Genomic DNA, 26,316 nt, shown 5'->3' with positions numbered 1-26,316 from the left:
CCCAGAGAGGGCGTCCTCCTTCACCCTCCATGTGACCCTCTACATCGTCCAGTGGTGGCCAACCTGTTGAGAAACTACAACTCCCAGCATGCCCCAACAGCTGTGCTGTCATTGGAACACTGTGCTTTGAACTCTAGGGGGCACTGTGGTTGGCTATTAATGGGACACTAGTTGACACTGTTATGGGGGATCTAAGGGGCACTGTGGTTGGCTATTATTGGGACACTTGGTGCTACTTTAGGATCATTGTGGTTGGCACTGTAGAGGGAGGTAAGTGGACTGGCTATTGGGACGCTAGTTGGCACTGTTATGGGGGATCTAAGGGGCACCTTAGTTGGATCTTAAAACACTGGCTGCTATTTTTAGGCTAGATTCACACGAGCGTATGAAATCTTGGACGTGAAAAACTGCGTTATCACGGATCCCCCATACACAGGGGTCTATGGAGGGATGCGTGAAGCGCAACAAAATAGCACGTACTATTTCTCAACGGACCCGTCATACGCTCCATTGAAACAACGGTTGTGTAAACGGCCTCGTTGAATTACATGAGTCCGTGTGAATAAGGCCTTATAAGAACATTGTGGTTGGCACCATAAGAGTAGGAGCCAATGTTCTAAAAGGAGCCAACCACAGTGCCCCTTAGATCCCCCATAACTGTGTCCTAATAATAGCCAGTCCACATAGATCCCTATTATTGGGACAGAGTTTGCACTGTTATGGGGGATCAAAGGGTCAGTGTGGTTGGCTCTTGATTAGAACACTAGCTGCTACTCTTATGGAAACCCTGGATGACACTGTTATGGGGGATCTAAGGGGCATTTTAGGTTGGCTATTATTGGGACACTGGCTGCTGCTCTTTTAGGATCATTATGGTTGGCGCTGTTATGGGGATGTAAGTGGACTGGCTATTATTGGGACACTAGTTGACACGGTTATGGGGGATCTAAGGGGCACTGTTTGGCATCTATTAGAACACTGGCCTGCTACTCTTATGGAACTAATATAGTTGGCATTGTTATGTGGGATAAAACAGGCCCCATGGTTGGCTCCTAGAACACACGTCATTCTTATCTTATTGGGACATTAGCTGGTACTTTTATTGAGACTGGTTGGCAGTGTTATGGGGGATTTAAGACTATCAGTAGCTGACTTATTTAGAACACTGGCTGGTGCTGTTATGGAAGCACTGAGGTTGGCATTGCTATGGGGGCACTATAGCTGTCTCCTCACATCCACCCAAGGCCAGGACATGCGCTCGTATAGAGATCACTGACCGTATCTGAGCTCTGTATTTCATCTGTTGGTCTTGGCAGAGTTTAGGAAAAGAATAGAAATGGTCCTGTCTATAGTCCGAGACTGAAAACTCGTCCTGATCATGTCCTGCTGACACAGCTGCATGGCTTGTTAAATGAGAGAATTCAGATACACTGTAACGAGTTCTGCACCTGTGTCAGTTGGACATGATCAGAACAGTACCGGTTTTCGGGCTCTGTATGTAAACCATTAATTTTCTGATTTGCTGACAGCAACCAGAGTTCTTGATGTGGTGAGGAACTGAACCTAGCCCTATCCAGTGGCGTTCTCAAGAAAAATGTGTCATCAGACAACTGTACGAAGTCATCACCAGAGTAACGTCTGGCCTCCCAATGTCAGACCATGATCAATGTTTTCAAGGACATGTTCACAACCATAAGAAAAACTGCTGTCTGCAAACACTCGTTGTACAATGCGTAACAATGACTATAAAAATCGCATCGCAAGTCAGCTTCAAAGAATCGCAGCGTGTAAACACAGCCTCAAACGCTGCAGACTTTATAACACTACATAAGATTAAGGTGGGCGGGGCGCAGTTTTTACCTTACGGCACCGCCCCCTTCGTCATGTGATTCTCAGCTCCGCCTTCCAATGCGCAGTTAGGCGGTGACGTCAAGGTGGGTGTTTTCAGTCTCGCGAGAAGTGTGTTTCGTCATCCAATGGTCTACATTGGTTCCGCCCAAGTGTTTTCCGAGGCGGGGCGGAAGTGGGCGTCGCAGTGCATTGTGGGGAGTGTGGTTCCGGTGTTTAGAAGCATCCCGGGCCGGAGCGAACTACAACTCCCATCATCCCTGTACCGAGCGACCTCTGCGGATACTGAGCCCACCCCAGAGACCTCCGCACAACTTACCGGACAACATGAGAGATAAACAGAAGCGCCGCAGGGAACGCACGTGGGCCGAGGCCGCCAAGATGGTACCGAGAGGGGCGGGGGCGGGAACATGAGGAGAGGCCTGAGGGGGATATCAGAGGGAGAGGCCTCGGGTATTGTGGGGGCCTCTGCCGGGCGTCATAGGGGGTCTTGGCGACGAGGCGTGGGGGGTTGTGGGTGGCTGTGGGTGGCTGTGGGTGGCTGCTCAGGGTGTTATTGGGGGGTCAGGGGGTTTTCTCAGAACGTATGACAGGAGTTATGGTGATTTAGTCGGGGGGGTTATAATGGGGACAGACTGGGGGGGCATAGGGAAAATTTACAGGAGGGGCTAAAGGGATATTGGGGGTATGGAGGGGTGAGGATATTGGGAGACATGAAGGGTTGAGGGGTCTATTGTGGGGGAGGGGTGTGTACAGTGGCCCCATTCATGTCCAGCTACAATGTATCAGGGATGTGACGCCGGGTGTAGCGGGGGACACAATGTGACCATCCTAATACATCCAGAGCTACATCTGTCCGGAGAGTTTGTTACAATGTATCAGCCGGCAGCACAGGCCGTTTATTCAGCTCAGAGGATTGTCCGCACTGGATACAATTGTAACAAACCTCTTAACTGACAACAAGCAGAGATTTTGGAACTAAAACACGACTGTCCTTCAGCCCCCTCCTCGGTGCGCACGCAGATCTAAGACCCTGGAGGACACGGCCGGACGAACTGCTCCCCTATCTCTGTCCATAACATATTTGGACTGGAAATCCAAAAATGTGAATGTATCGTCTTGCAGCTCTGGAGTATGTGCAGATTCACACGCGGCAGATTTCATCGCAGAAATTTCTGAGACTGAAAATCTGTTTCACTCATCCGAATGGAGTGTTTTCCGCAGCAGGAGCGCGATGTTCAGACGAGTGGAAATGACTTTTAGTTGCATAAATGTCCAACAAAATCTTCCGCCTGTGACTGCGCCCGAAGAGCTCGTCCACACGCTGTGGAATTGCCGTGTTTATTCCGGACGGAATTTCGGATGGAAAGTACGCAGCAGAATACAGTAGCAGCAAATCTCATCCACACGCTGCGCAAAAATTCTGACCAGAAATTGACCTGGTGTGCATATTTTTCATACTGCAGCGCGTCAATTCCTGCTGCGCAAAGTGTCCAGAATTGCTGCGTTTTTCAGAGGAGACGTCACCATCCCCCAACAAAGAAAAACGCAGCAAAATCCGCACCATTTTCTGCAGCAATTCCGTTGTGTGTGGACAAGACCTAATACAGAATTGTCACTCAGTGACTCCACCAGCAGAATAGTGAGTGCAGCTCTGGAGTATAATACAGGATGTAACTCAGGATCAGTACAGGATAAGTAATGTAATGTATGTACACAGTGACTCCACCAGCAGAATAGTGAGTACAGCTCTGGAGTATAATACAGGATGTAACTCAGGATCAGTACAGGATAAGTAATGTAATGTATGTACACAGTGACTCCACCAGCAGAATAGTGAGTGCAGCGCTGGAGTATAATACAGGATGTAACTCAGGATCAGTACAGGATAAGTAATGTAATGTATGTACACAGTGACTCCACCAGCAGAATAGTGAGTGCAGCTCTGGAGTATAATACAGGATGTAACTCAGGATCAGTACAGGATAAGTAATGTAATGTATGTACACAGTGACTCCACCAGCAGAATAGTGAGTGCAGCTCTGGAGTATAACACAGGATGTAACTCAGGATCAGTACAGGATATGTAATGTATGTGCACAGTGACTCCACCAGCAGAATAGTGAGTGCAGCTCTGGAGTATAATACAGGATGTAACTCAGGATCAGTACAGGATAAGTAATGTATGTACATAGTGACTCCACCAGCAGAATAGTGAGTGCAGCTCTGGAGTATAATACAGGATGTAACTCAGGATCAGTACAGGATAAGTAATGTAATGTATGTGCACAGTGACTCCACCAGCAGAATAGTGAGTGCAGCTCTGGAGTATAATACAGGATATAACTCATGATCAGTACAGGATAAGTAATGTAATGTATGTGCACAGTGACTCCACCAGCAGAATAGTGAGTGCAGCTCTGGAGTATAATACAGGATGTAACTCAGGATCAGTACAAGATATGTAATGTATGTACACAGTGACTCCACCAGCAGAATAGTGAGTGCAGCTCTGGAGTATAATACAGGATGTAACTCAGGATCAGTACAGGATATGTAATGTATGTACACAGTGACTCCACCAGCAGTATAGTGAGTGCAGCTCTGGAGTATAATACAGGATATAACTCGGGATCAGTACAGGATAAGTAATGTAATGTATGTACACAGTGACTCCACCAGTAGAATAGTGAGTGCAGCTCTGGGGTATAATACAGGATGTAACTCAGGATCAGTACAGGATAAGTAATGTATGTACACAATGACTCCACCAGCAGAATAGTGAGTGCAGCTCTGGAGTATAATACAGGATGTAACTCAGGATCAGTACAGGATAAGTGATGTATGTACACAGTGACTCCACCAGCAGAATAGTGAGCGCAGCTCTGGAGTATAATACAGGATGTAACTCAGGATCAGTACAGGATAAGTAATGTAATGTATGTACACAGTGACTCCACCAGCAGAATAGTGAGTGCAGCTCTGGAGTGTAATACAGGATGTAATTGATATTGGGGTGATCATCTATTCGGCCCCCCCCCCCCACTAATCAGGTCTTCACAACTCAGCCATTTGACATCCTGTGTATGCAGTTGATATGTTATATGTGGTAGTAGTTGTTGTCCTGTATTACGCCTGTATATAAAGCTGGCAGGAGCGTGCTTATAATGGATAAAGTTTGGATTTATTTATTTATTTTTCAAACCGGATCCCCGCTCTGCAACCCTGTGAACGTAGAGAAACAATATGGCCGCTAGAGCCATTGGGCGGAGCTGTCACATGACTGGTGGATGTGCTGTCAATCTGAAGTCTCGAGGCTTTGCGAACCTATGGCCGTTCATATTGATCTGGTCATGGGCCGGTTACCGTACGTATCATCACGCAGCCTGAGCCGTGTATTAGACTACCTCCGACTCAACTCCGGACTCACTGATCATAGCTGTGCCTTAATGGAGCAGAGCTGCAGTGTAAATCATGGCAATTGGGCAGAGCAGCAGCTGGAGTGGGATGGGAGAGGGATTTAACACTCCAATATATACTGCAGCTTAGCAGGAGTCACAGATCTGAGGGGGCGGGGCATGACACAAAATGATATTGAATTCTTGTATGAAGCTCCGCCTCCTAAGGCCATGGTCTAGGCATAACACAGTGTATCTGTATTATCTGGAAAGTTCATTTAAGAAAACGGCATCTTTTGTCTTGTGGGTCGGAGGACTGATCGTCCATTTTCTTGCAGGTTTTGGAGAATTACTCGGACGCGCCGATGACTCCTAAACAAATCCTGAACGTGATTGAGGCCGAGGGGCTGAAGGAGACAAAGTAAGGGTGGGGTGTCGCAGGGGAGGGGTCAACGGCTGGCGTGTGGATTTATATAGAATTAGTTGTAATGAGAATTCTTTGTTCTCTGGTGTCTGCTTTTTTTTTTTAACTTTTAGGCCCCATGCACGCGACCGTATACTTCATCCATCCGTAATACGGATCCGTAGTTATTTATAGTCATCCGTAAATCATACGCATTTACGGAAGGGTGTCCCTACATACGGTCCTTAGTGCATCCGTATTTATGGATCCACTAAAAAACGGGGAGGAATCTTGGGTAATCCCCTGGTGTGGCATATGCACATCCGTAGCCGTCCGTAATTACGGAAGCGCCCATAGACTTCTATAAAAATACGGAAAGGTGTCTGTAGCCCATAGAAATGAATGTGTCCGTAATCATGGATGAAAACTACGGTCGTGCGCGCGGGGCCTTAATATGAACCCAAACAAATTCAGTGTCTGATCCTTTTCCTCTTTTTTTTTTTCCTTTTTTTTTATCACTCGTTTCTGTTCGTGAAATCTACAGGAGGTAAGACGGACTGCCGGGGGAGGGGGCGGTTATGTGGACGACCAGGGATTTAAAGGGAATGTGTTTAGAATTAAACGTTTGTTTTTTTTTAAAGCAAGTTACTTATTTTTATTATAGTTCTTTTGGTGTATTTTGTTTTTTTTCTTCCACAAGGTGGGACGCTTTAAAAATGTAAATAATAATTTGACATGTTTTCCTATGTTCGCCACCAGAGGGAGCACTTCTCAGAATTACAGCAAGGTGAATCAGGCAAAGGAACCTGACTTACAGCTGCTGTAAATTCTGGAGAGAGACCCCCCTCCCCCCTCCCTATTTTTGGCTACCAGTGTCCAGCTCCATTTTGGGAGTGAATTTACAATGGCAGCGGCTCTAGGACGCACCACAAGGCTGAGAATGATGAAAGTCAAGAGGGAATGACTTTTCAGTTGTCCTGTTCACACGGTGTCTATTTTACGTGGCTTTTGGCGCATTTAATGTGCAAATAAAGCTTGATTAAGATTTTTATCAATGATAAAGCGCGCTGTTAGTACATACAACGCGCTTTTTTTACGTGAGCTTTGTTAAAAAACACGTGTAAACGAGGCGTCGGTTCAACTCTTTGAAGTGTAAAACGTTCCAAATGTTCCTGTAGTCAGTGGAAGTCCTAATTATGCGCCAAACAACGTGATAAAGCACGCACAAAACGCGCCAAAAAAACACGCAAAAAGCGCTTCACAAAAAAAACTCGCGTGTTTGAAACGTTTACAGGTCATTTTGTTTTCTCAGCGCCGTGTGAACGTTCCCTAAGAATATTTTTCATTGACATCTAGCGTCTATTGCGGTGCAGGGCGTAGACCGTCTGCTGTAGCTACGTTTTTTATTTTTCATATTACTAAGGGTATGTGCGCACACAAAATAAAAAAACGTCTCAACATACGGATCTGTTTTCAAGGGAAAACCGCTCCTGATTTGTCGCGTTTTTCGTGGCCGTTTTTGGAGCTATTTTTCTATAGTCAATGAAAAATGGCTGAAGAAGTCCCCTGTACTACTTTTTCGCGGCCATTTTTTTTAAGCGGCAGATTTTCAAAGCGGCCGCGTAAAAAAACCGCCCCGCCGGAAAACCGCCATTTTTTCCATTGAAATCAATGGGCAGATGTTTGGAGGCGTTCTGCTTCCGTTTTCTCGGGATGTTTACGGGCCGAGAAACGGCTGAAAACACTCCGTGTGAACATACCCTAACTCTTGTTTTGCAGGTTCCGCTGGACCGTTTGGACTACGTCGTAGATTCGTTGGACTACTGCGATTTACGGTTTTTGTTTTTTTATAATAAAGTGGTTACCGAGGGTTGTTTGGGGGAGTTTTTATTTCAATAAAAAAAATATTCTTAGGGTGTGTATACACCCTTAGATCCTGTTCACACGTTTCTTTGTAGGCACGAAAACGCTCTCAAACGAGCGTCAGGTTTTTTCTGCCATCCCTTAATTTCAATAGGTTAGAGGCGGAAGCTGCGCCAAGAAAGGACACGCCATTTATTTCTTCCCGCGAGCGGCCAAAAGCTGCCTGGGAAGAAGACTCCTTTGCATCACATTGAAATCAATGCGGGGCAATTTCGGGGGTTTTATGGCGCTGATTCCGTCACGGTTTCTGCGCCAAAAATCTCTGTGTGAACAGGGAGTTATGTCTCTGTTTTTTAATACTTTATTAGCGCCTGGATAATGGCAGTTGTCTGACAGCGTCCGTTACTAAGGAGAGGTTCAGTGTTATGTGGTGCAGAGGCCAATACTAACCCCCATTATTACCCTGGTACCCACCGCCACCAGGAAGAGCCGAGTACAATCCAATACTGGACCATCTGTAGTGATGGTCGGGCACTGGGGCGGCCGCAGGCTGGTATTATGAGGCTGGGAAAGCCCAAAAACAGTGACCCCTCTCCCACCCTGGTAATGCTGGGCTGCTGCTGTGTTGTATCTGGCTGGTTATGAAAAACGGGGGACCCCATGTCGTTTTTGGCTTTTTTTTAAAAAACTACCTGGGCTCCCCACTCGGTTTTCATAACCAGCCAGATACAACACAGCAGCAACCCAGCATTACCGGGGTGGGAGAGGGGTCACTGTTTTTGGGCTTTCCCAGCTTCATAATACCAGCCTGCGGCCGCCCCAGTGCCTGACCATCACTGCAGATGGTCCAGTACTGGATTGTACCCGCCTCCTCCTGGCACCCCGGTGGCGGTCAATACCGGGGTAATAATGGGGGGTTAGTTGCAGCCTTTTTACTGGCTAACACTGAGCCCCACCTTAGTAGTGGACGCTGTCAGCTGCCATTATTCAGGCGCTAATAAAGTATTAAAAAAAAACACAGAGATAAGAAAATATTTTTATTGAAATAAAAACTCCCCCACACAACCCCCGCTAACCATTTTATTTAAAAATATTTAGATCATCGTAGTAGTCCAACGAATCTACGACGTAGTCCAAACAGTCCAGCGGAACCGGCAAAACAAAATAACGTTAAGCCCCTTATATCACGCACCAAACACGGCCGTGTGCATGGGGCTATAGTAATATGAAAAATATAAATCCGAGAGGTCAATGAACCGGGACGGGAACTAGAGATGCAGCAGAAATATTAACACACAAACACCCCCAAACATGCAGCGGCTCAAAAACACAAACACCCCCCCAAAAAACATGCTGCTGCTAAAAAAAACAAAACACACCAGCTCCCAATGCAAAACACCCCCGTGCGCACACAAATTACCTGCAGTGCGGCTGGTCTTCACCAAAATGGCGCCAGCTTTCCCCCTACAAACCGGCTTCTATGCTGGGTCGCTCTGAACAGCACATGCGGCAGAACACGCGCAGTACAGAGTTGGACGGCTGAAGCTTAGGAGATGGGAGCGACTCCCGTTCCAATACCGTGCAGCGGCCGTATTTCATTTGTACACAGATGAAATAAAACATGGCAGCCCCCGGTAAAATAAGTGTACATTTAACCAGTTCAGGTCCGGGCTATTTTGCGCCTTCAGGACCAGACACCGTTTAGCCATTTTTAGCACGTGTTAGTTAAATGGCTATAAAAAATTTTATTTGTTGGGCTAACGACGTGATTTTTGCGACGTTTTTTCCGTAGACAATGCAGGTTTCTTTTTGTTATCGTTTTTATACACATCCTTTTTTGCTATTTTAGAATTTTTATTCATAAAGTTTGAAAATAATAATAAAAAAATACGTTTCAGCTATTTATTTATTTTTGGTAATAACATAGTTTTACCCTAAAATAGAGCTTTTATTTGTGATCGTCTTTGTCTACCGTAAATTTTTATATATTACATGTCTATATTAGGGTAATTCGGTCATGGCTAGCGTTACAACAATGATTGGCGGGGGGGGGGGTATTTTATGTGTAATTATTAGAGTATGTTCACACGGCCTATTTACGGACGTCATTCGGGCGTTTTTGCCCCGAATTACGTCCGAAAATAGCGCCTCAATAGCGCTGACAAACATCTGCCCATTGAAAGCACATTTGTACGCGCCGCTGTCAAATAACGGCGCGTAAATAGACGCCCGCGTCAAAGAAGTGACCTGTCACTTCTTTGGCCGTAATTGGAGCCGTTATTCATTGACTCCAATGAATAGCAGCGCTAATTACGCCCGTAATGGACGCGGCGTTCAAGCGCCTGCAGATGCCGGTACGGCTGAAATTACGGGGATGTTTTCAGGCTGAAACATCCCCGTAATTTCAGCCGTAACGGACGCCCTCGTGTGAACATACCCTTATTTTACTTTACTATTTTTTTTTATTACTATGGTCTGTCCCTTATAGGCTATGTTCACACGGGGTATTTTGGGGGAGGAATATCTGCCTCAAAATTCCGTTTGGAACTTTGAGGCAGATATTCCTCTCCCTGCACGCCGATTTTCGCGGCAATTATCGCGCCGTTTTTCGCCCGCGGCCATTGAGCGCCGCGGGCATAAAACAGCGAGATATACGCTTTCTCCTGCCTCCCATTGAAGTCAATGGGAGGTCGGAGGCGGAAGCGCCCGAAGATAGGGCATGCCGCTTCTTTTTCCCGCGAGGCAGTTTTACGGCTCGCGGGAAAAAGACGCCGACGCCTCCCATTGAAATCAATGGGAGGCGTTCTCGGGCCGTTTCTGCCGAGTTTTGCGACGCGGTTCCCGCGTCAAAAAACTCGGCAAAATACCCCGTGTGAACATAGCCTAAAGGTCAAAAAAGACCTTTGGGGAGCTTTATATATTTTTTTTCTTTCTTTTACACCATGTTTCTGCACAGCAGCCCCAGTTACAGGGGAATCAGCCCTCTCATAGTGACGATTGTCACTGAAAGGGCTGTGCTGGGTCCAGTAAGACCCAGCAGCAGCCTGCCACTAACGGCACCCGGCGATCATGTGACCAGTCACATGATCACCAGGAGGAATAGACAGCGCCGCTGCTGCTGCCTCTATTCCTATACACAGCGTTCATTCAGCGCTGTGTACAAGTGATCAGAGAAGACAGAAGCAGTGAAAACTTCTATCCTCTCCTCAGGGTCCCCGGCAGTCACTGACAGCCGGAGACCCGACATTCAGCTGCCCGATCGTGCGGGCAGCAAGTTTTAAGGACCCTGACCGCTGGCCGTAAAAACACAGCCAGCGGTCGGGAACCAGTTAAAGGGAAAAAAACATTTTATGCGAAAAAATGAAGTCCATATAATTAAATTAAAACACAAATGAATAAAAATCATGACACCTTTCCTTTTTAAAGGGCTTGTCCAGTGTTATATCAATAAAGCTCTTCATAATTGTATAATAAGTCCTGCATCTTTATAATGGACTTCACTGTTTTAGGAATCCTCTGCTTGCAGACAGTGAATTGACAGATTGTTTCCATTCAAAGGCTGAACATCTGTATCGACTTAAAGGGATAAACCATAAATATCTCATTGGTGCAGGTCCCAGAAGTGGGACCTGCACCTATCTCTAGAATGCAGGTCCTGGGCAACCCCCCGTCCCATCCCCCCCCCCTGTCCTGCTTGGTAAGGACAGCTACTGCATCCAGATGGAATGAATAGAGCAGCATGGGATCCAGGATGATACAGTTTACCGCCCCTGATACGTTGTAACAAACTGTATCGGTCCTAGTAAAATGCTTCCTCCTGCGGTCCAGGCTGTTCAGAGGTTTGTCCAGACTGGATGCAATTGTAACAAACAGCGGTGTGAAATGTAAAGTCTGTTTTCATTCACTGACAGCAAGCAGAGGCCTTGGATTAAAACAAAATATATGTCAAAGTTGCAAAAAATGTCATTCTAAATGAATCTTTATTTCCATATAATGGACGAGCCCTTTAATGTTTGGTTCTCCTCGTTCCTTCGCAGCGGATCGTCCCCTCTGGCTTGTCTAAACGCCATGCTGCACTCCAACTCCAGAACACGAGAAGCCATGTTTTACAAGCTCCCCGGCCGCATCAGTCTCTTCACGATGAAGGTTAGTGGGGTCACTGGTGGTTATAATGGCCGTCAAGTAGAAATATGTTCTACGTCTTTTATTTCCATTATGTTTGTAGACCCGCGTTCTGCTCCGAATAATTTCTTTATAGCGGTCAGAGTGCCTTTTTTTTTTTTCTGATACAGAGCTCCAAATCCACTGCACTGATGATATATGATAAAATTCTGCAGTCACCATTAGGAGGCGCTCAGGAGCTCACAATGCCGATTACAACTGGTTTTGCACCACATATTTGCACCGTTTCTCGTTGCTCCCCAAATTTGATAATGGGGTTAAAAGTGGGCGTGGTCTCAAAAGGTTTAGGCCACATTTATTAGGAAAATAGGTGAAAATGGTGCAAATCTACTGCTCATGGCATGTTCCACATGTATGCAGTGAGCTCCCCCTAGTGGTGGCTGCAGGTGGACTGAATTCTATCATGTAGCTATAAGTCTCTGTGAATTGATTCAGGGGATCTGGAGCTTTGGATCAGGAAAACTGAGCTACAACTGCTATCAAAATCTGCAGCGGATTATGACCCTCCTTTTCCACCGCTCTAGTCCCGAAAGCTTCTGCAGTGGGACGGGACCTGTAACAACAACTTTCATGTGACACAATCTTAGTTTGCGCAGCTGGGTTTTGGTACAGTGACGCCTGATATTCCAGCATCCGTTTGTGGCAGCTTCTCTCTCTGGTCACATATGAAGCTACTTGTGCTGTAGTTCTGTGGTGTCGTTTCTGTGTGTCTTTGGAGGCCTTCATGTTTGTCTATTCTCCTGCAGAAGAACGCAGTGCAGTGGTCTCGTGTGGTGTCGCTGCCTGACGACGGAGACACCGAGGACACCGCCGATGAGGAAGGAAGCCAGTGGACGGAGGGCGGCTCAGTATCTGCAGGTGAGACCAGCTGCATGGGAGGAGCGGAAGAATGGGACCATGATGCTTTGCCTCTGTCCGCACGTCTATCTTCAAACTTCAAGTGTCTCCGCTGATTGGCCACATGGGAGAAAGGAATCCACAACCACTGCATATTTATGACCCTTTTTCATTTCTCTGAATTCAGCCTGTAGTGTAAAGCATGGAGGTTATGTTTCTGGTTGCCATCCAAGGTTTTGTCTATATGAAGACACCTAAATGCACTTTGTCCTCTGATATACCATATGCACACACGCTATATGACATGGGTGATGTTAAGTCTCTAAGTCCTCCAGTTCTTTGAATGCAGCCTGCAGTGTAAAGAATGGAGAAAAGGTTGATATTACAGTGATTTTTTTTTTTTTTTTTTTTTTTTTTTTTTTTTTCATAACTGAACAGCTTTATTTATAAGAATATTTAGAGCATTTTAAGTTTGTTCCTTTTGTCTTTGTCGCGGCAGAAACGTCCGGCAGCGCGTCCTGTTCCCGAGAGTCACATGTCAGGGAAACCAGGTCCCTCGTACAGGTCAGTACTAAAATTATTATAGGAACTTCAGACCGTCATGAAATGCTGCCCCGTCAGATCAGGATGAGAAGAACGCACCTCATTCCCGTTGTTGCCTCTGTGGCAGTGTTATATGTAAGTTTAGGACCCCCCTCAACCTCTTCGCACACCCCGGATCTGCCATTACGTCCTGGTGTGGAGGGGGGGGTGATGTTTGGAGCGCTCCATATGCAGCGGGTGTCAGCTGTGTTTACAGAGGCCTGTACAAATACATTAGTATCGTACCAGCAATCCAACGATCGGACTGAAAAAGTAAAAGTTTTTAGTAGTGAAAAAAAAATAATAAAAGTTAAAAAAAGCAAACATTTTACCGTTTTTTTTTTTTGTTTTTTTTTTAAGAGTAATTGGTATCTGCGTCCATAAAATCTGAACGATTACAATATAGCGGTATTTAACGCGCACAGTAAAATATTGAAACCACCAAAATCGCTGTTTTTTTGGTCAACTTCGCTCTTAAAAAAAATTAATTAAAAAGTGATCAAAAAGTTGTATGTACCAAAAAATGGTACCGATTAAAAACTACAGCTCGTCCCGCAAAATATGAGCCATCGCACCGCACCATAGATGGGAAAATAAAGTTCTGGCTCTCAGAATGTGGCGGCACCAAACAAGTTGTGTTTTTTTTTTTCTTTTAAAAGTAGTAAAATATAAAAATAAAAAAAACTATATAAATTTGGTATCACCGTTATTGTTTTGAGCCACAGAATAAAGTTTAAGTTGTCGTTTTTACCGCACAGTGAAAGCCGTAAAAGCGAGACCCAAAAAATAATCTAATCAGTTAGTTTTTTTTCTAGTTTCAGCCCGCAAATAATTTTTTTCACTTCCTCAGTACATTATATGGTACTTTAAATGCTAGTAATTGAAACTACTCCTCCCGCAAAATATAAGCCCTCACACCGCTCTACTGACGGAAGAATGAAAAAGTTCTCAGTGAAAAGCGAAAATCAAAAAAACTCAGTCCTTAAGGGGTTAAATGGCGCTCGGATGAGTTTCTTACATGATCTTTGTGTTTTAGATGAATAAGCAGAAGAGGAGAAGTGGGGTGCTGCTGCCTCGGGTCGTCCTGACACCTCTCAAAGTGAATGGGGCTCATCTGCCATCTACTTCAGGTGAGGACTTGTTGCCCTGGGCCCTGTCTTGCCTCCCACCTGACAGTCCCCGGAAAATTTGATGAATGGGAGACCCAAAGTCACTGCAAAACGTATTGCCTCCATTCTAATTAGTGAGCGCGGTGTAAATCCGTATGCAGTGAGCTCCCCCTAGTGGTGGTGCTGTTAGACTTGCATAATGTGGGGTAGCGTGTCTTGAATTCCTCGAGATGCTAGGAAACTTTTCAATCCCTGATCAGTTGCACATGTAATAACCCGCTGCACCTAATCCTCTTCTCACCACTGTAGTAGGGAAAAAAAGACACCCCCCCCCCTACTCTAGTGTGGCAGTCACAGATAACATGTAATGGGGGTGATCACATCTAGAAAGTTCCTATACCCCCCCCCCCCCCTGGGGTCACTGAAGACTGTACAGGAGAGAGATGACAGTTCCAGGCTGTGATCATTCCTCCTGCTCTCACTTGCAGCTCCCTCCTCCCTCCCTTACTCAGACACAGCACCAGGAGGTAAAACTTTTCATCCTCCTCCCCGACTTCAAAGGAGCGCCGCACCCCGAATATTACTCCTAGAGCTTTGGGCCTTGTATCGTTTGAACGCTAACAATATGGACTTTAATAATATTATACCAAGGTCTAAGCTCCACTATTTTCTATAGTCAAGGCGAACATTTCGTAATGCGTCACATACGACCTTGACTGTGAAAAGTTTAGACACGGGCTGACTTATACGCTTTGTTTTAGGTTTGTCTGTTCGCCGCGTAGAAAGTGAATCCTCCGGTAGGGGCAACCTGACGTTTCACAGACGAACGGCTTTAAGCGGCAACTCCACCCATCATCTGAGAAGCCTTAAGAATCTCTCTGCTCCAGGTTGGTTCGAGATGTTCACAAAGTCTGGTGTTTTCTAGTTAACTCATTGTATAATAAAAAGTTCTGGAACTTTTCTAATAGTCTGTCTCAATCCATTAACTTTTTTTAAAATCTATGCTTGCTGTCATTGAATGGGAACATTCCTTACAAAATTGTACAGATCTAAAACTTTTCACAGCTGAGGTTTCATTATATTTGTGTCTGGACAATCCACTAAGCTGAACATATCAGCAGCACAAATCTTCTATGTAGTTTGATACATTTTACCTGCACTGATACATTGTAACGGTTTGGCTCACAGAAGGTTGACTAAACTGGATACAACGATGGCAAACACTCAGCTGGGACAAGTATTGGATCTATGCTGGGTTTTTAGCATCTGGATGCAAACCAGAATGTTCCCATACACTGACAGCAAGCAGAGATCTTGAAACAGTTGAGGAATCCGAGCATAAAATATTAGAAAATCGCAAAGCCTTTCTAACGCTTGTGTTTTCATCTCACAGGACAAGTGAAGAAGAAGGAGGAGGAGATTGACTTTGAGACGCCCGGATCTATTCTCGTGAATACGAATCTCCGCGCCCTGATAAACGTACGGACGTTCAACGCTCTCCCGGCGCAGCTCCAGCAGCAGCTTCTACTGCTCCTCCCAGAAGTGGACAGACAGGTACGTTATATGGAGCGCTTGGCCGGAGGAGATCAGGGGGATAAATGGTGTTACCCATCAAGTGTTCTTTGCTGCGATTATCGCAATTTTGTGGTAATTACGGCAAAAAAAAAAAAAATGAAAATAAAAGCTGCGATCTGTCAGTATGTTTGCTGTGGAGAACATCTCCGCTCCCTTCCTTGTTGATTTACCTTAAAGGGGTTTTCTGGAAGCCATTAACTCATTTCTATTTTCGCTGAAATAATGTCATTTGTAATGTACTTACGTTTTGGTTTAATCTTCGAACACCCGATTCCAGCGCTGGTCACGTGATACGTCTCCAGTAGGAAAATCCTAGCCCGTTCCTGATGGGAGTTCCGTTTTCCGGCTAGTTCGATGTACGGGTCCGTCATTCCCGACGTCACTGAAGTGGTGGATCGGATGCTCCCTTTCTTCTGATAGTTTCCGGTCCGCTGCTAGGGGAGAGAAAATACAAGCCCACTCCTGCGCTAACACAGTGCCTCCGCATCATTTTCTCTCAGCGGACCAGACACTATCAGGAGAAATGATGTCCGGAGCAGAGCTGGAGTCCCAGTCAGAGTGCTAATACCGTTCTGACAAGGACTCCGGCACTGGGGTTACCCCTGACATCACTGTCTGGCTTCCCCAGAGTCCCGGAGCAGAGCCTATTCTAGCGCTGTGGTCTGGGACTCTGGGGAAGCCCCATATATGGGCAGTGATGTCAGAGGCTTCCCTAGAGTCCCGGAGCACAGCCTCTAATAGTGCTCTGCTCTTGGACTCCGGCTCTGGGGAAATATACATTTACCCTTTCACCTATGACAGCGCCCCTGGATAGACATCCCATTCGCTGGACAGGAAGCCTGAGGATATAAAAAAGGACAAACCTCTCCACACACCCAGTCAGGTTTCCTGTCCTCCGGATGGCAATGTCCGGTTAGGAAAAAACAATTTCTCCATGTGTTGCAGACCCCCTAGCAAGGTTATTACCTTCTCTCCCTAGGGGTGTTCTGGAAGGTATAAGCCTCCTCTGGAGGGAGCAACCTGAAGTCTGGGTTCGGTTGCTCCTTCCTCTCCCGGTCCATCGCTTCCTCCCCCTGCAGGTGGTTTTAGGTGCCACAAGGTGAGACCTTCCTCTGGCGGGAGGGGGCTTCTCCTGGGGCATACTCTGTTCCCTGGTGGGGCCGGTATGCATGCCCAGCATTGGCGGCTTCCGGCGCACTCCGTGCAAGACTTCCGGTCGCGGCGACGCGTCACTTCCGGCAGTTTTTGGGGTCAAATGAAGTTGTTGTTTTTTACCATTCGTTGAGTGTTTGGTGCAGCACGGATATGTTGCGGGTTTATTGTTCATTCTCACTGATCTAATGAGAGCAGTAAAATGGCAACAGAGATTGTTTATATCTGGGTGTAGTAGGCGTGATGAGTGCCGGCGCATTGCATGCTGGGACACAAGCGGTGCATGCTGGGAACTGTATGACTGGAAGAGCGAGACCACAAAAAGACAGGTAAACAAGAGAATAATGGTAAATATGAAAATGTAGATCACGATATTCAGAGGACATTAATAGATAGAGAAGTGTCCGGGTGATTAAACAAAAAAAAGTATTAGAAAACCCCTCGAATAGACTTTTTCTGCTTACTGTCAGTGAATGGGAACAATCTCTCCCAGAAGTTGCCCACCCATCCTAATCAAGTAGATCTAATACTCTCACATCTGAGGATTTGTTACAATTTTATCCAGTCTGGACCACCCTCTGTGAGGCTGATACAATGTATCAGTGCTGGTAAAAGGTAACAAACAGCAAAGGGATTTGTGCAGCTGATGTGTTTACTTAACCGGATTACCTAGACTGGATGCAATTGACGGTGTGAAGTCCAGGTACAGGTTTTCATCCTGTGGATGGAAAGAAGAATGTTCCTGATCACTGACTGCAAGCTGAGATCTTGTATACTGGACCGACCCTTCATCTACTTCACCTTCTTTGTCTGCAGGTCGGGCCGGACGGACAGTTGCGGATGAGCGGCAGCGCCCTGAATAACGAGTTTTTTGCTCACGCGTGCCAGCGATGGCGGGAGAGGCTGGCAGAAGGTAGGCGTCCGTCACCTCAGACCTGCAGCGGCGTCTGTTGGGATCTCGGTAGATAATTGTTGCGTCTTCTGCAGGTGAATTCACCCCTGAGGCTCAGCAGAGGATGAGGCAGGAGATGGGGAAGGAGAAGAAAGTGGAGGACTGGAAGGAGACGTTCTTTGAAGATTTCTATGGACAGAAGTAAGGAGCTTTATAGGGTGGACGGTCTGGGCTACACCACTGCCCCCTACAGTCCACACACCCACCTTGCGGCGCTAGCCCAAGACCCAATTATCAGTTGGGACTTGCGGCTGAGTGTCCCATCTATGAATGGTGACCACCTATCTGTGAATGAGGTTGTCATAGCCCCGCCCCCTGTCTGCATCACTCTATATAATTACATTCTGATGAAGTGTTTATTATATTCACACATCTATTCCATCTATAAAGCTGACAACCAGTCCGTGAATGAGGTTGTCATAGCCCCACCCTTTTTTTTTTTTTTCTTCTAACTTACTGGTTCCATGTCTTCTCGGTCACGGACAACTCTTGTGCCAGGTCACGTGATCGGCGCCTGAGTATCAGCCAATTCGGACCGGAGACCTAATGTGGACCCCAATTTCCAATAATCTGGCACCAGCTGTTCCAAGGATGTCAGATTATTGGAATTTAAGGGGGAACTCGGAGGGGGGATTGCGTGATCTGGTAGACTGAGGCCACCCGTGTCTTGGTTTGGTCACCCATGAAGTTACATTGATGTTTGTGGCTTGTTCTGTCTCTTAGGCTCGGATATTCTGAGGAGCCGGAGTCTGATCTGGAAGAGAAGTCTAATGAGACGACGTGTCTACAAGAGAGGCCGAGAACCAGGCCGGAACCTGGTCCGAAACCGGAGACCGTTCCTGAGGTTCATATGAGAACTCGGAGGAGTCTCTACAGAAACAAAGAGAAGATCCAGCAAAACCTCCCGGCAGAAGTCAAAGTCTGCACCTCCCCTCCCCCTCCACCTGAGAGGACGGAGTCTGAGCCTTCAGCCGTGGAGAACAGATTGTCCCCAAGAGATGACCTGAGCCTCCCGTCCACCTCTGAGAGAGTGCCCGAGCTCCATCCCGAGACCACCTCCGAGCAGAAGAGGAAGACCACCGAACCCGAGACCTCCACCCCCTTCTGCGAAAAGAAGCCACGGATGGCTCAGCGTCAGTCCTTTCGTAACACAATTCAAAGTGTTCACCCCGAAAAGCCACAGCCCACCAAAGAAGAACCAAAAGTCCCACCAATCCGGGTATGAGACAAAATGTCCCTTGCTTTTTTAAGGATATAATTTTATATGTACAGCTGGTATAACCTGGGTATTTTCTGTATATAGTGATATGGAGCATGCTGGTATAACCTGGGGATCTTCTCTATATAATTATATATGTACAGCTGGTTTAAGTTATACATCTTCTTGTATATAGTGATATGGAGCATGCTGGTATATAGTGATATGGAGCATGCTGGTATAACCTGGGGATCTTCTCTATATAATTATATATGTACAGCTGGTATAAGTTATACATCTTCTTGTATATAGTGATATGGAGCATGCTGGTATAACCTGGGTATCTTCTGTATATAATTATATATGTACAGCTGGTATAAGTTATACATCTCCTTGTATATAGTGATATGGAGCATGCTGGTATAACCTGGGAATCTTCTGTATATAATTATATATGTACAGCTGGTATAAGTTATACATCTTCTTGTATATAATGATATGAAGCATGCTGGTATAACCTGGGTATCTTCTGTATATAATTATATATGTACAGCTGGTATAAGTTATACATCTTCCTGTATATAGTGATATGGAGCATGCTGGTATAACCTGGGGATCTTCTCTATATAATTATATATGTACAGCTGGTTTAAGTTATACATCTTCTTGTATATAGTGATATGGAGCATGCTGGTATAACCTGGGCATCTTCTGTATATAATTATATATGTACAGCTGGTATAAGTTATACATCTTCTTGTATATAGTGATATGGAGCATGCTAGTATAACCTGGGAATCTTCTGTATATAATTATATATGTACAGCTGGTATAAGTTATACATCTTCTTGTATATAATGATATGAAGCATGCTGGTATAACCTGGGTAACTTCTGTATATAATTATATATGTACAGCTGGTATAAGTTATACATCTTCTTGTATATAGTGATATGGAGCGTGCTGGTATAACCTGGGGATCTTCTCTATATAATTATATATGTACAGCTGGTTTAAGTTATACATCTTCTTGTATATAGTGATATGGAGCATGCTGGTATAACCTGGGTATCTTCTGTATATAATTATATATGTACAGCTGGTATAAGTTATACATCTTCTTGTATATAGTGATATGGAGCATGCTGGTATAACCTGGGTATCTTCTGTATATAATTATATATGTACAGCTGGTATAAGTTATACATCTTCCTGTATATAGTGATATGGAGCATGCTGGTATAACCTGGGTATCTTCTGTATATAATTATATATGTACAGCTGGTATAAGTTATACATCTTCCTGTATATAGTGATATGGAGCATGCTGGTATAACCTGGGTATCTCCTGTATATAATTATATATGTACAGCTGGTATAAGTTATACATCTTCTTGTATATAGTGATATGGAGCATGCTGGTATAACCTGGGTATCTTCTGTATATAATTATATATGTACAGCTGGTATAAGTTATACATCTTCTTGTATACAGTGATATGGAGCATGCTGCTATAACCTGGGTATCTCCTGTATATAATTATATATGTACAGCTGGTATAAGTTATATATCTTCTTGTATACAGTGATATGGAGCATGCTGCTATAACCTGGGTATCTCCTGTATATAATTATATATGTACAGCTGGTATAAGTTATACATCTTCTTGTATACAGTGATATGGAGCATGCTGGTATAACCTGGGTATCTTCTGTATATAATTATATATGTACAGCTGGTATAAGTTATACATCTTCCTGTATATAGTGATATGGAACATGCTGCTATAACCTGGGTATCTTCTGTATATAATTATATATGTACAGCTGGTATAAGTTATACATCTTCTTGTATATAGTGATATGGAGCATGCTGGTGTAACCTGGGTATATTCTGTATATAATTATATATGTACATCTGGTATAAGTTATACATCTTCCTGTATATAGTGATATGGAGCATGCTGGTATAACCTGGGTATCTCCTGTATAGAATTATATATGTACAGCTGGTATAAGTTATACATCTTCTTGTATATAGTGATATGGAGCATGCCGGTATAACCTGGGTATCTCCTGTATATAATGATATATGTACAGCTGGTATAAGTTATACATCTTCTTGTATATAGTGATATGGAGCATGCTGGTATAACCTGGGTATCTTCTGTATATAATGATATATGTACAGCTGGTATAAGTTATACATCTTCCTGTATATAGTGATATGGAGCATGCTGGTATAACCTGGGTATCTCCTGTATATAATTATATATGTACAGCTGGTATAAGTTATACATCTTCCTGTATATAGTGATATGGAGCATGCCGGTATAACCTGGGTATCTCCTGTATATAATTATATATGTACAGCTGGTATAAGTTATACATCTTCCTGTATATAGTGATATGGAGCATGCTGGTATAACCTGGGTATCTCCTGTATATAATTATATATGTACAGCTGGTATAAGTTATACATCTTCTTGTATATAGTGATATGGAGCATGCTGGTATAACCTGGGTATCTTCTGTATATAATTATATATGTACAGCTGGTATAAGTTATACATCTTCTTGTATATAGTGATATGGAGCATGCTGGTATAACCTGGGTATCTTCTGTGTATAATTATATATGTACAGCTGGTATAAGTTATACATCTTCCTGTATATAGTGATATGGAGAATGCTGGTATAACCTGGGTATCTTCTGTATATAATTATATATGTACAGCTGGTATAAGTTATACATCTTCTTGTATATAGTGATATGAAGCATGCTGGTATAACCTGGGTATCTCCTGTATATAATTATATATGTACAGCTGGTATAAGTTATACATCTTCCTGTATATAGTGATATGGAGCATGCTGCTATCACCTGGGTATCTTCTGTATATAATTATATATGTATAGCTGGTATAAGTTATACATCTTCTTGTATATAGTGATATGGAGCATGCTGGTATAACCTGGGTATCTTCTGTATATAATTATATATGTACAGCTGGTATAAGTAATACATCTTCCCGTATATAGTGATATGGAGCATGCTGGTATAACCTGGGTATCTTCTGTATATAATTATATATGTACAGATGGTATAAGTTATACATCTTCTTGTATATAGTGATATGGAGCATGCTGGTATAACTTGGGTATCTTCTGTATATAATTATATATGTACAGCTGGTATAAGTTATACATCTTCCTGTATATAGTGATATGGAGCATGCTGGTATAACCTGGGTATCTTCTGTATATAATTATATATGTACAGCTGGTATAAGTTATACATCTTCCTGTATATAGTGATGTGGAGCACGCTGGTATAACCTGGGTATCTTCTGTATATAATTATATATGTACAGCTGGTATAAGTTATACATCTTCTTGTATATAGTGATATGGAGCATGCTGCTATCACCTGGGTATCTTCTGTATATAATTATATATGTATAGCTGGTATAAGTTATACATCTTCTTGTATATAGTGATATGGAGCATGCTGGTATAACCTGGGTATCTCCTGTATATAATTATATATGTACAGCTGGTATAAGTTATACATCTTCTTGTATATAGTGATATGGAGCATGCTGGTATAACCTGGGTATCTTCTGTATATAATTATATAGGTGCAGCTGGTATAACATAAGTATCTTGTATATAGTGATTTGGATGCTGCTCCTTCTTTCCGCACCGGACACATTTGTCTTCCTCTCTGTACAATTTCTAACAATAATTAAATAAAATGTATTAATTATGAATATTTTCCCCCGTCTCCCCCTTTCCCCAGATACAGCTTTCTCGGATCAAACCTCCCTGGGTGGTTAAAGGTTTGCCAGCTTACCAGATCTGTCCCCGGATCATCCCAAACTCTGATCCCGCTGGGTGCTGGCCTTCTCCCTGCTCGCCTGCTGACAGTCAGACCGGTGACCATCACTCCCAAACTTCCAGTGGTGGCGGCGGCGGTCGCTGCCACAACTCCGCCAAAAGAAGCTGCCGCACCAGAGGCACCAAAAGAAGAAGCCGAAAGAGAAGACACGGCGGGATCTCAGCAAATCGCTGCAGAACACAATTATTGCCGGCCGTTACCATGACACCGGAGAAACAGGAAGTCCTGCGGGTCAAAATCAGCTGGATGTCAAGTGCTACAGATGACGCCAATGATGACCTTGGCATGACCGACCCTCTTACCAAAGAATGGCATCCGGAAAAGGTGGGCGTCCCGGAAGAAAACTCCCAGGATGGCGATGAGGAGGTCCCTATGGTGGATGCAGAGGAGGAGAATATGTGCACCGATGAGCAGATGTTGGCGTCGTGTATGGACGGCACCACGGGACAAGCTTTTGAGACTGCGCCGTGTGTCCTGGGTGATGTCTCCAACACTTTTCAGGACAGAATCAAACAAGTCATGTTGAGCTCAACCGAAAAGGATCCCACTGAAAAGCCGGCCAGTGCGCCGACATGCTGCGCCGAGCACCAGGTACTCCCTACAGCCTCCCTACTGCAGCCCGACACCACAAAAACCTCACCCACCGGAAAGTTGCCAGTGCATGCCAATGAACCCTCAGCATCTGACACCATATTGGGCTACGCCGGTGACCCACGCTGTAACAGTCGCCACCAGGTCCACAACTCACAGGCGCCAAATGAGTCTGACCCGCCCTGTGGTGCTATACAGGCAGAGACCTTACAGGAGACATTGTTGACCCGACAGTTGCCCGATGCTGAAATATTTAGCGAGCATGTGCCCGTATCACAGGTGGGCGCCGCTGCCTATACAGATGACGATTTTAAGGGAAATCCGGCGGCGGCTTTACCTCTCGGAGCCGTCTCTTCCACAGCTGACGCGTTTCAGGAGGATGAAGCTGCTAAGTCTGCAGCCAGGGGTGTCGCTTTTTTGGCGGGTACCAATGACGGACAGACAAGGTTGTGCGCTGTTTTGTCGCCTGCTCTGGTCGCCAGAAACATAACGGAGACAGAAAAGTGTGGCAACTCCTGTGTCGCAACTGAGCCGCCATCTAAGCTGCGCCCCTTTCACGAGGTGCCCGCAGGGTACCAGGACGGCTATGGGGATCATAAACGTTGGCTGAATAATTTTCCTGGATTTGGCGGTTCATTATTGGATATGCCCTTCATCCAGTTTCCGAAGGAGGTGGGGGTCGGCGTCCAGCTGCCCGCAGACCTGGCGATGTCCCCCTCTCACAAGATGAAGGACGCGTTCCTGGAGATGCTGTCGCAGGACGTGGCCTCTTACTGTTACTCCACGGGGGTCCGACTCTCCTCATCACTTGGGGATTACACGGTTACGGGCAGCGCCTCGCTCTCGGTGGAAGTTTTTTCGGAACGCGTCGACGGCGGAGAAGAGCAAGTGTCGCTTCGATGTTCGTGCAGCTTCAAAGCCATGACCATGTGCGAGGGGTGCGGCGCCTTCTGTCACATCGACTGCATCGGACCCGCCAAGCTTTGTGTTTCTTGCCTAGTTATAAGATAGTGAACTGACGGTCTCATAGTTTAGCAAGACGGTCGCCAGCCAGCGCCCCTTACAGGGCGATGGTGGCACTACAACCTACAGCGTGCTCTGACGACCTGCGGCGCTGGTTGGTGACCACTGGTTTTTAGTGTCGGTATTTTTCCTAATATCCCGAGCTCTGAAATGTTAATGTTTTATGCTTCATACTGGTAGAAACTGAAAAACCTGCGGAAGAATATTACTCGGCTCTTAGCGTGATACAGACCCTATTGAAGGGGTAGTAATGGTCATGAGGGGGCGCCGTGAGGTCACCTGTCCGTTTTGGCGTCTAGCGCCTGTTTTGGCGGAACCCGCAAAATCCTAAATGATCCAAAAATTTACCATTTAAAGGGATAAGTAAAGCTGAAGAATTGTGTGATGAGAGGTTGATGTTTCAATTCAGTTTTTAAGATCGCTTTGCTGTCTGTGAATGGAAACATTGGTGACCTATAGACCTATCTTGACCTAATACTTCTCACAGCTGAGGGTTTGCTACAGTTGTATTCAATCCTGTGTAAGTTAAACAGCCTGCACTCCAGACTGATACAATGTATCAGTGCAGGTAAAATGTAACAGTCGGGTCCAGGCTGTAAGCCCAAAATTGGATACAATTGTATCAAACCATCAGCTGTCAGAACTATTAGGTCAGGAGGGGGTTGTTTCAGCATCTGGATGGAAACAAGAATGTTTCAATTCACTGATGGCAAGCAGAGATGGTGAAAAACTGTTGCGAAACTTACCATTATACCATGCAGCGAGATATAAGACTGCAGCCTGAGAGCTAACAGGAAAGCAGCGTAGCAGAGATTCCATATGGCAATAGATAGTGGGGATGTTTGTTCTCATTTCATTGGACTACTGTGCAGTGTATGAAGCGAACACCACATCCCCCGCGATGCAGTACAGCAGAAGGGTGACTTTTCTAATCACTATTGTAGTAAATTATTCTAAGAAAAATCATGTTTCCCGCCGTCTATAAGGAAATCATTTCACTTGTGTGGACGGTAGCCGGGTGCTGCCCCTTTAATAGCGCCCGATGGTTGCGTCACAGTATCGGTGCCCGTTGTGTTTTGACCATTGCTACATTACTGCCCCTTCAAGCCTCGCACGCTCATGGAGGGTAAGGGGTTCACCTGCCTTGTCTATGGTATGGGCTGCATGGCAGGCCTATGGTCAGTGTTCGGGGGGGGGGGGGGGGGGCAGCTGGGGGGAGGGGGTAACTGGGTCGTCCATCTTTTGTAATGCATGGACAGTATATCTGGACGCGCTGTGTGACATCACGGGTTGTGTATATACGGGAGGAGATTTGGCTTCTGCGTTCCAGTGTTTTATCCCTGTACTTATTATTACGGTGTACACATTTCTGGCCCATAATATAAATGTATATTCTGTATAGACGGCTGTGTGTGGCTTATTTACTGGACTGCGAGGACGGGCGCCGACGCCGCTTATCCACGGAGGGCGTGTGAATGGGAGAGATCTCCGAGGCAAAAAAATCTCCATTAAAACGGACATTCAATGACTTCATTTGGCAGCAAATAAGGCGCCAATTCTCCTATTATATCCTCCATTATGTATGATGGTCCGAGGAGGACGAAAGTGCCGATAATTATTGCCCATCCGTAAAGAACCTACATTCAACCAGGTGGCTGTTCATCCCCCATCCCTGCCGGCAGGTTAAGGCCGGGGTCCCACC

At 45.2% G+C, this 26,316-nt stretch overlaps 1 protein-coding gene across 2 annotated transcripts; it reads left to right on the top strand.

The window, feature by feature from the left end:
• Positions 1–2,006: 2,006 nt before the first annotated feature.
• ASXL1 (ASXL transcriptional regulator 1) lies at positions 2,007–25,800 on the top strand. Of its 2 annotated transcripts, none has more exons than XM_075846938.1 (12): positions 2,007–2,232; positions 5,585–5,667; positions 11,550–11,658; positions 12,441–12,552; positions 13,031–13,095; positions 14,150–14,243; positions 14,984–15,109; positions 15,616–15,776; positions 17,766–17,862; positions 17,937–18,042; positions 18,625–19,120; positions 22,902–25,800. In XM_075846938.1, exons 1-12 carry the CDS (start codon positions 2,176–2,178, stop codon positions 24,600–24,602), a joined length of 3,207 nt encoding a protein of 1,068 aa, XP_075703053.1. In that variant the 5' UTR covers positions 2,007–2,175; the 3' UTR covers positions 24,603–25,800. The 2 variants fall into 2 exon arrangements, with proteins under 2 accessions (XP_075703053.1, XP_075703054.1); XM_075846939.1 differs by having other exon boundaries at positions 5,585–5,668; positions 11,548–11,658; positions 22,908–25,800.
• The last annotated feature ends 516 nt before the right edge of the window (positions 25,801–26,316 follow it).

Source organism: Rhinoderma darwinii, chromosome 13 (genome assembly GCF_050947455.1).
Source record: "Rhinoderma darwinii isolate aRhiDar2 chromosome 13, aRhiDar2.hap1, whole genome shotgun sequence".
NCBI classification, from domain to species: domain Eukaryota; kingdom Metazoa; phylum Chordata; class Amphibia; order Anura; family Rhinodermatidae; genus Rhinoderma; species Rhinoderma darwinii.
Note: the sequence above shows the minus strand (reverse complement) of the source record. Positions and strands in the feature narration are given on the sequence as shown.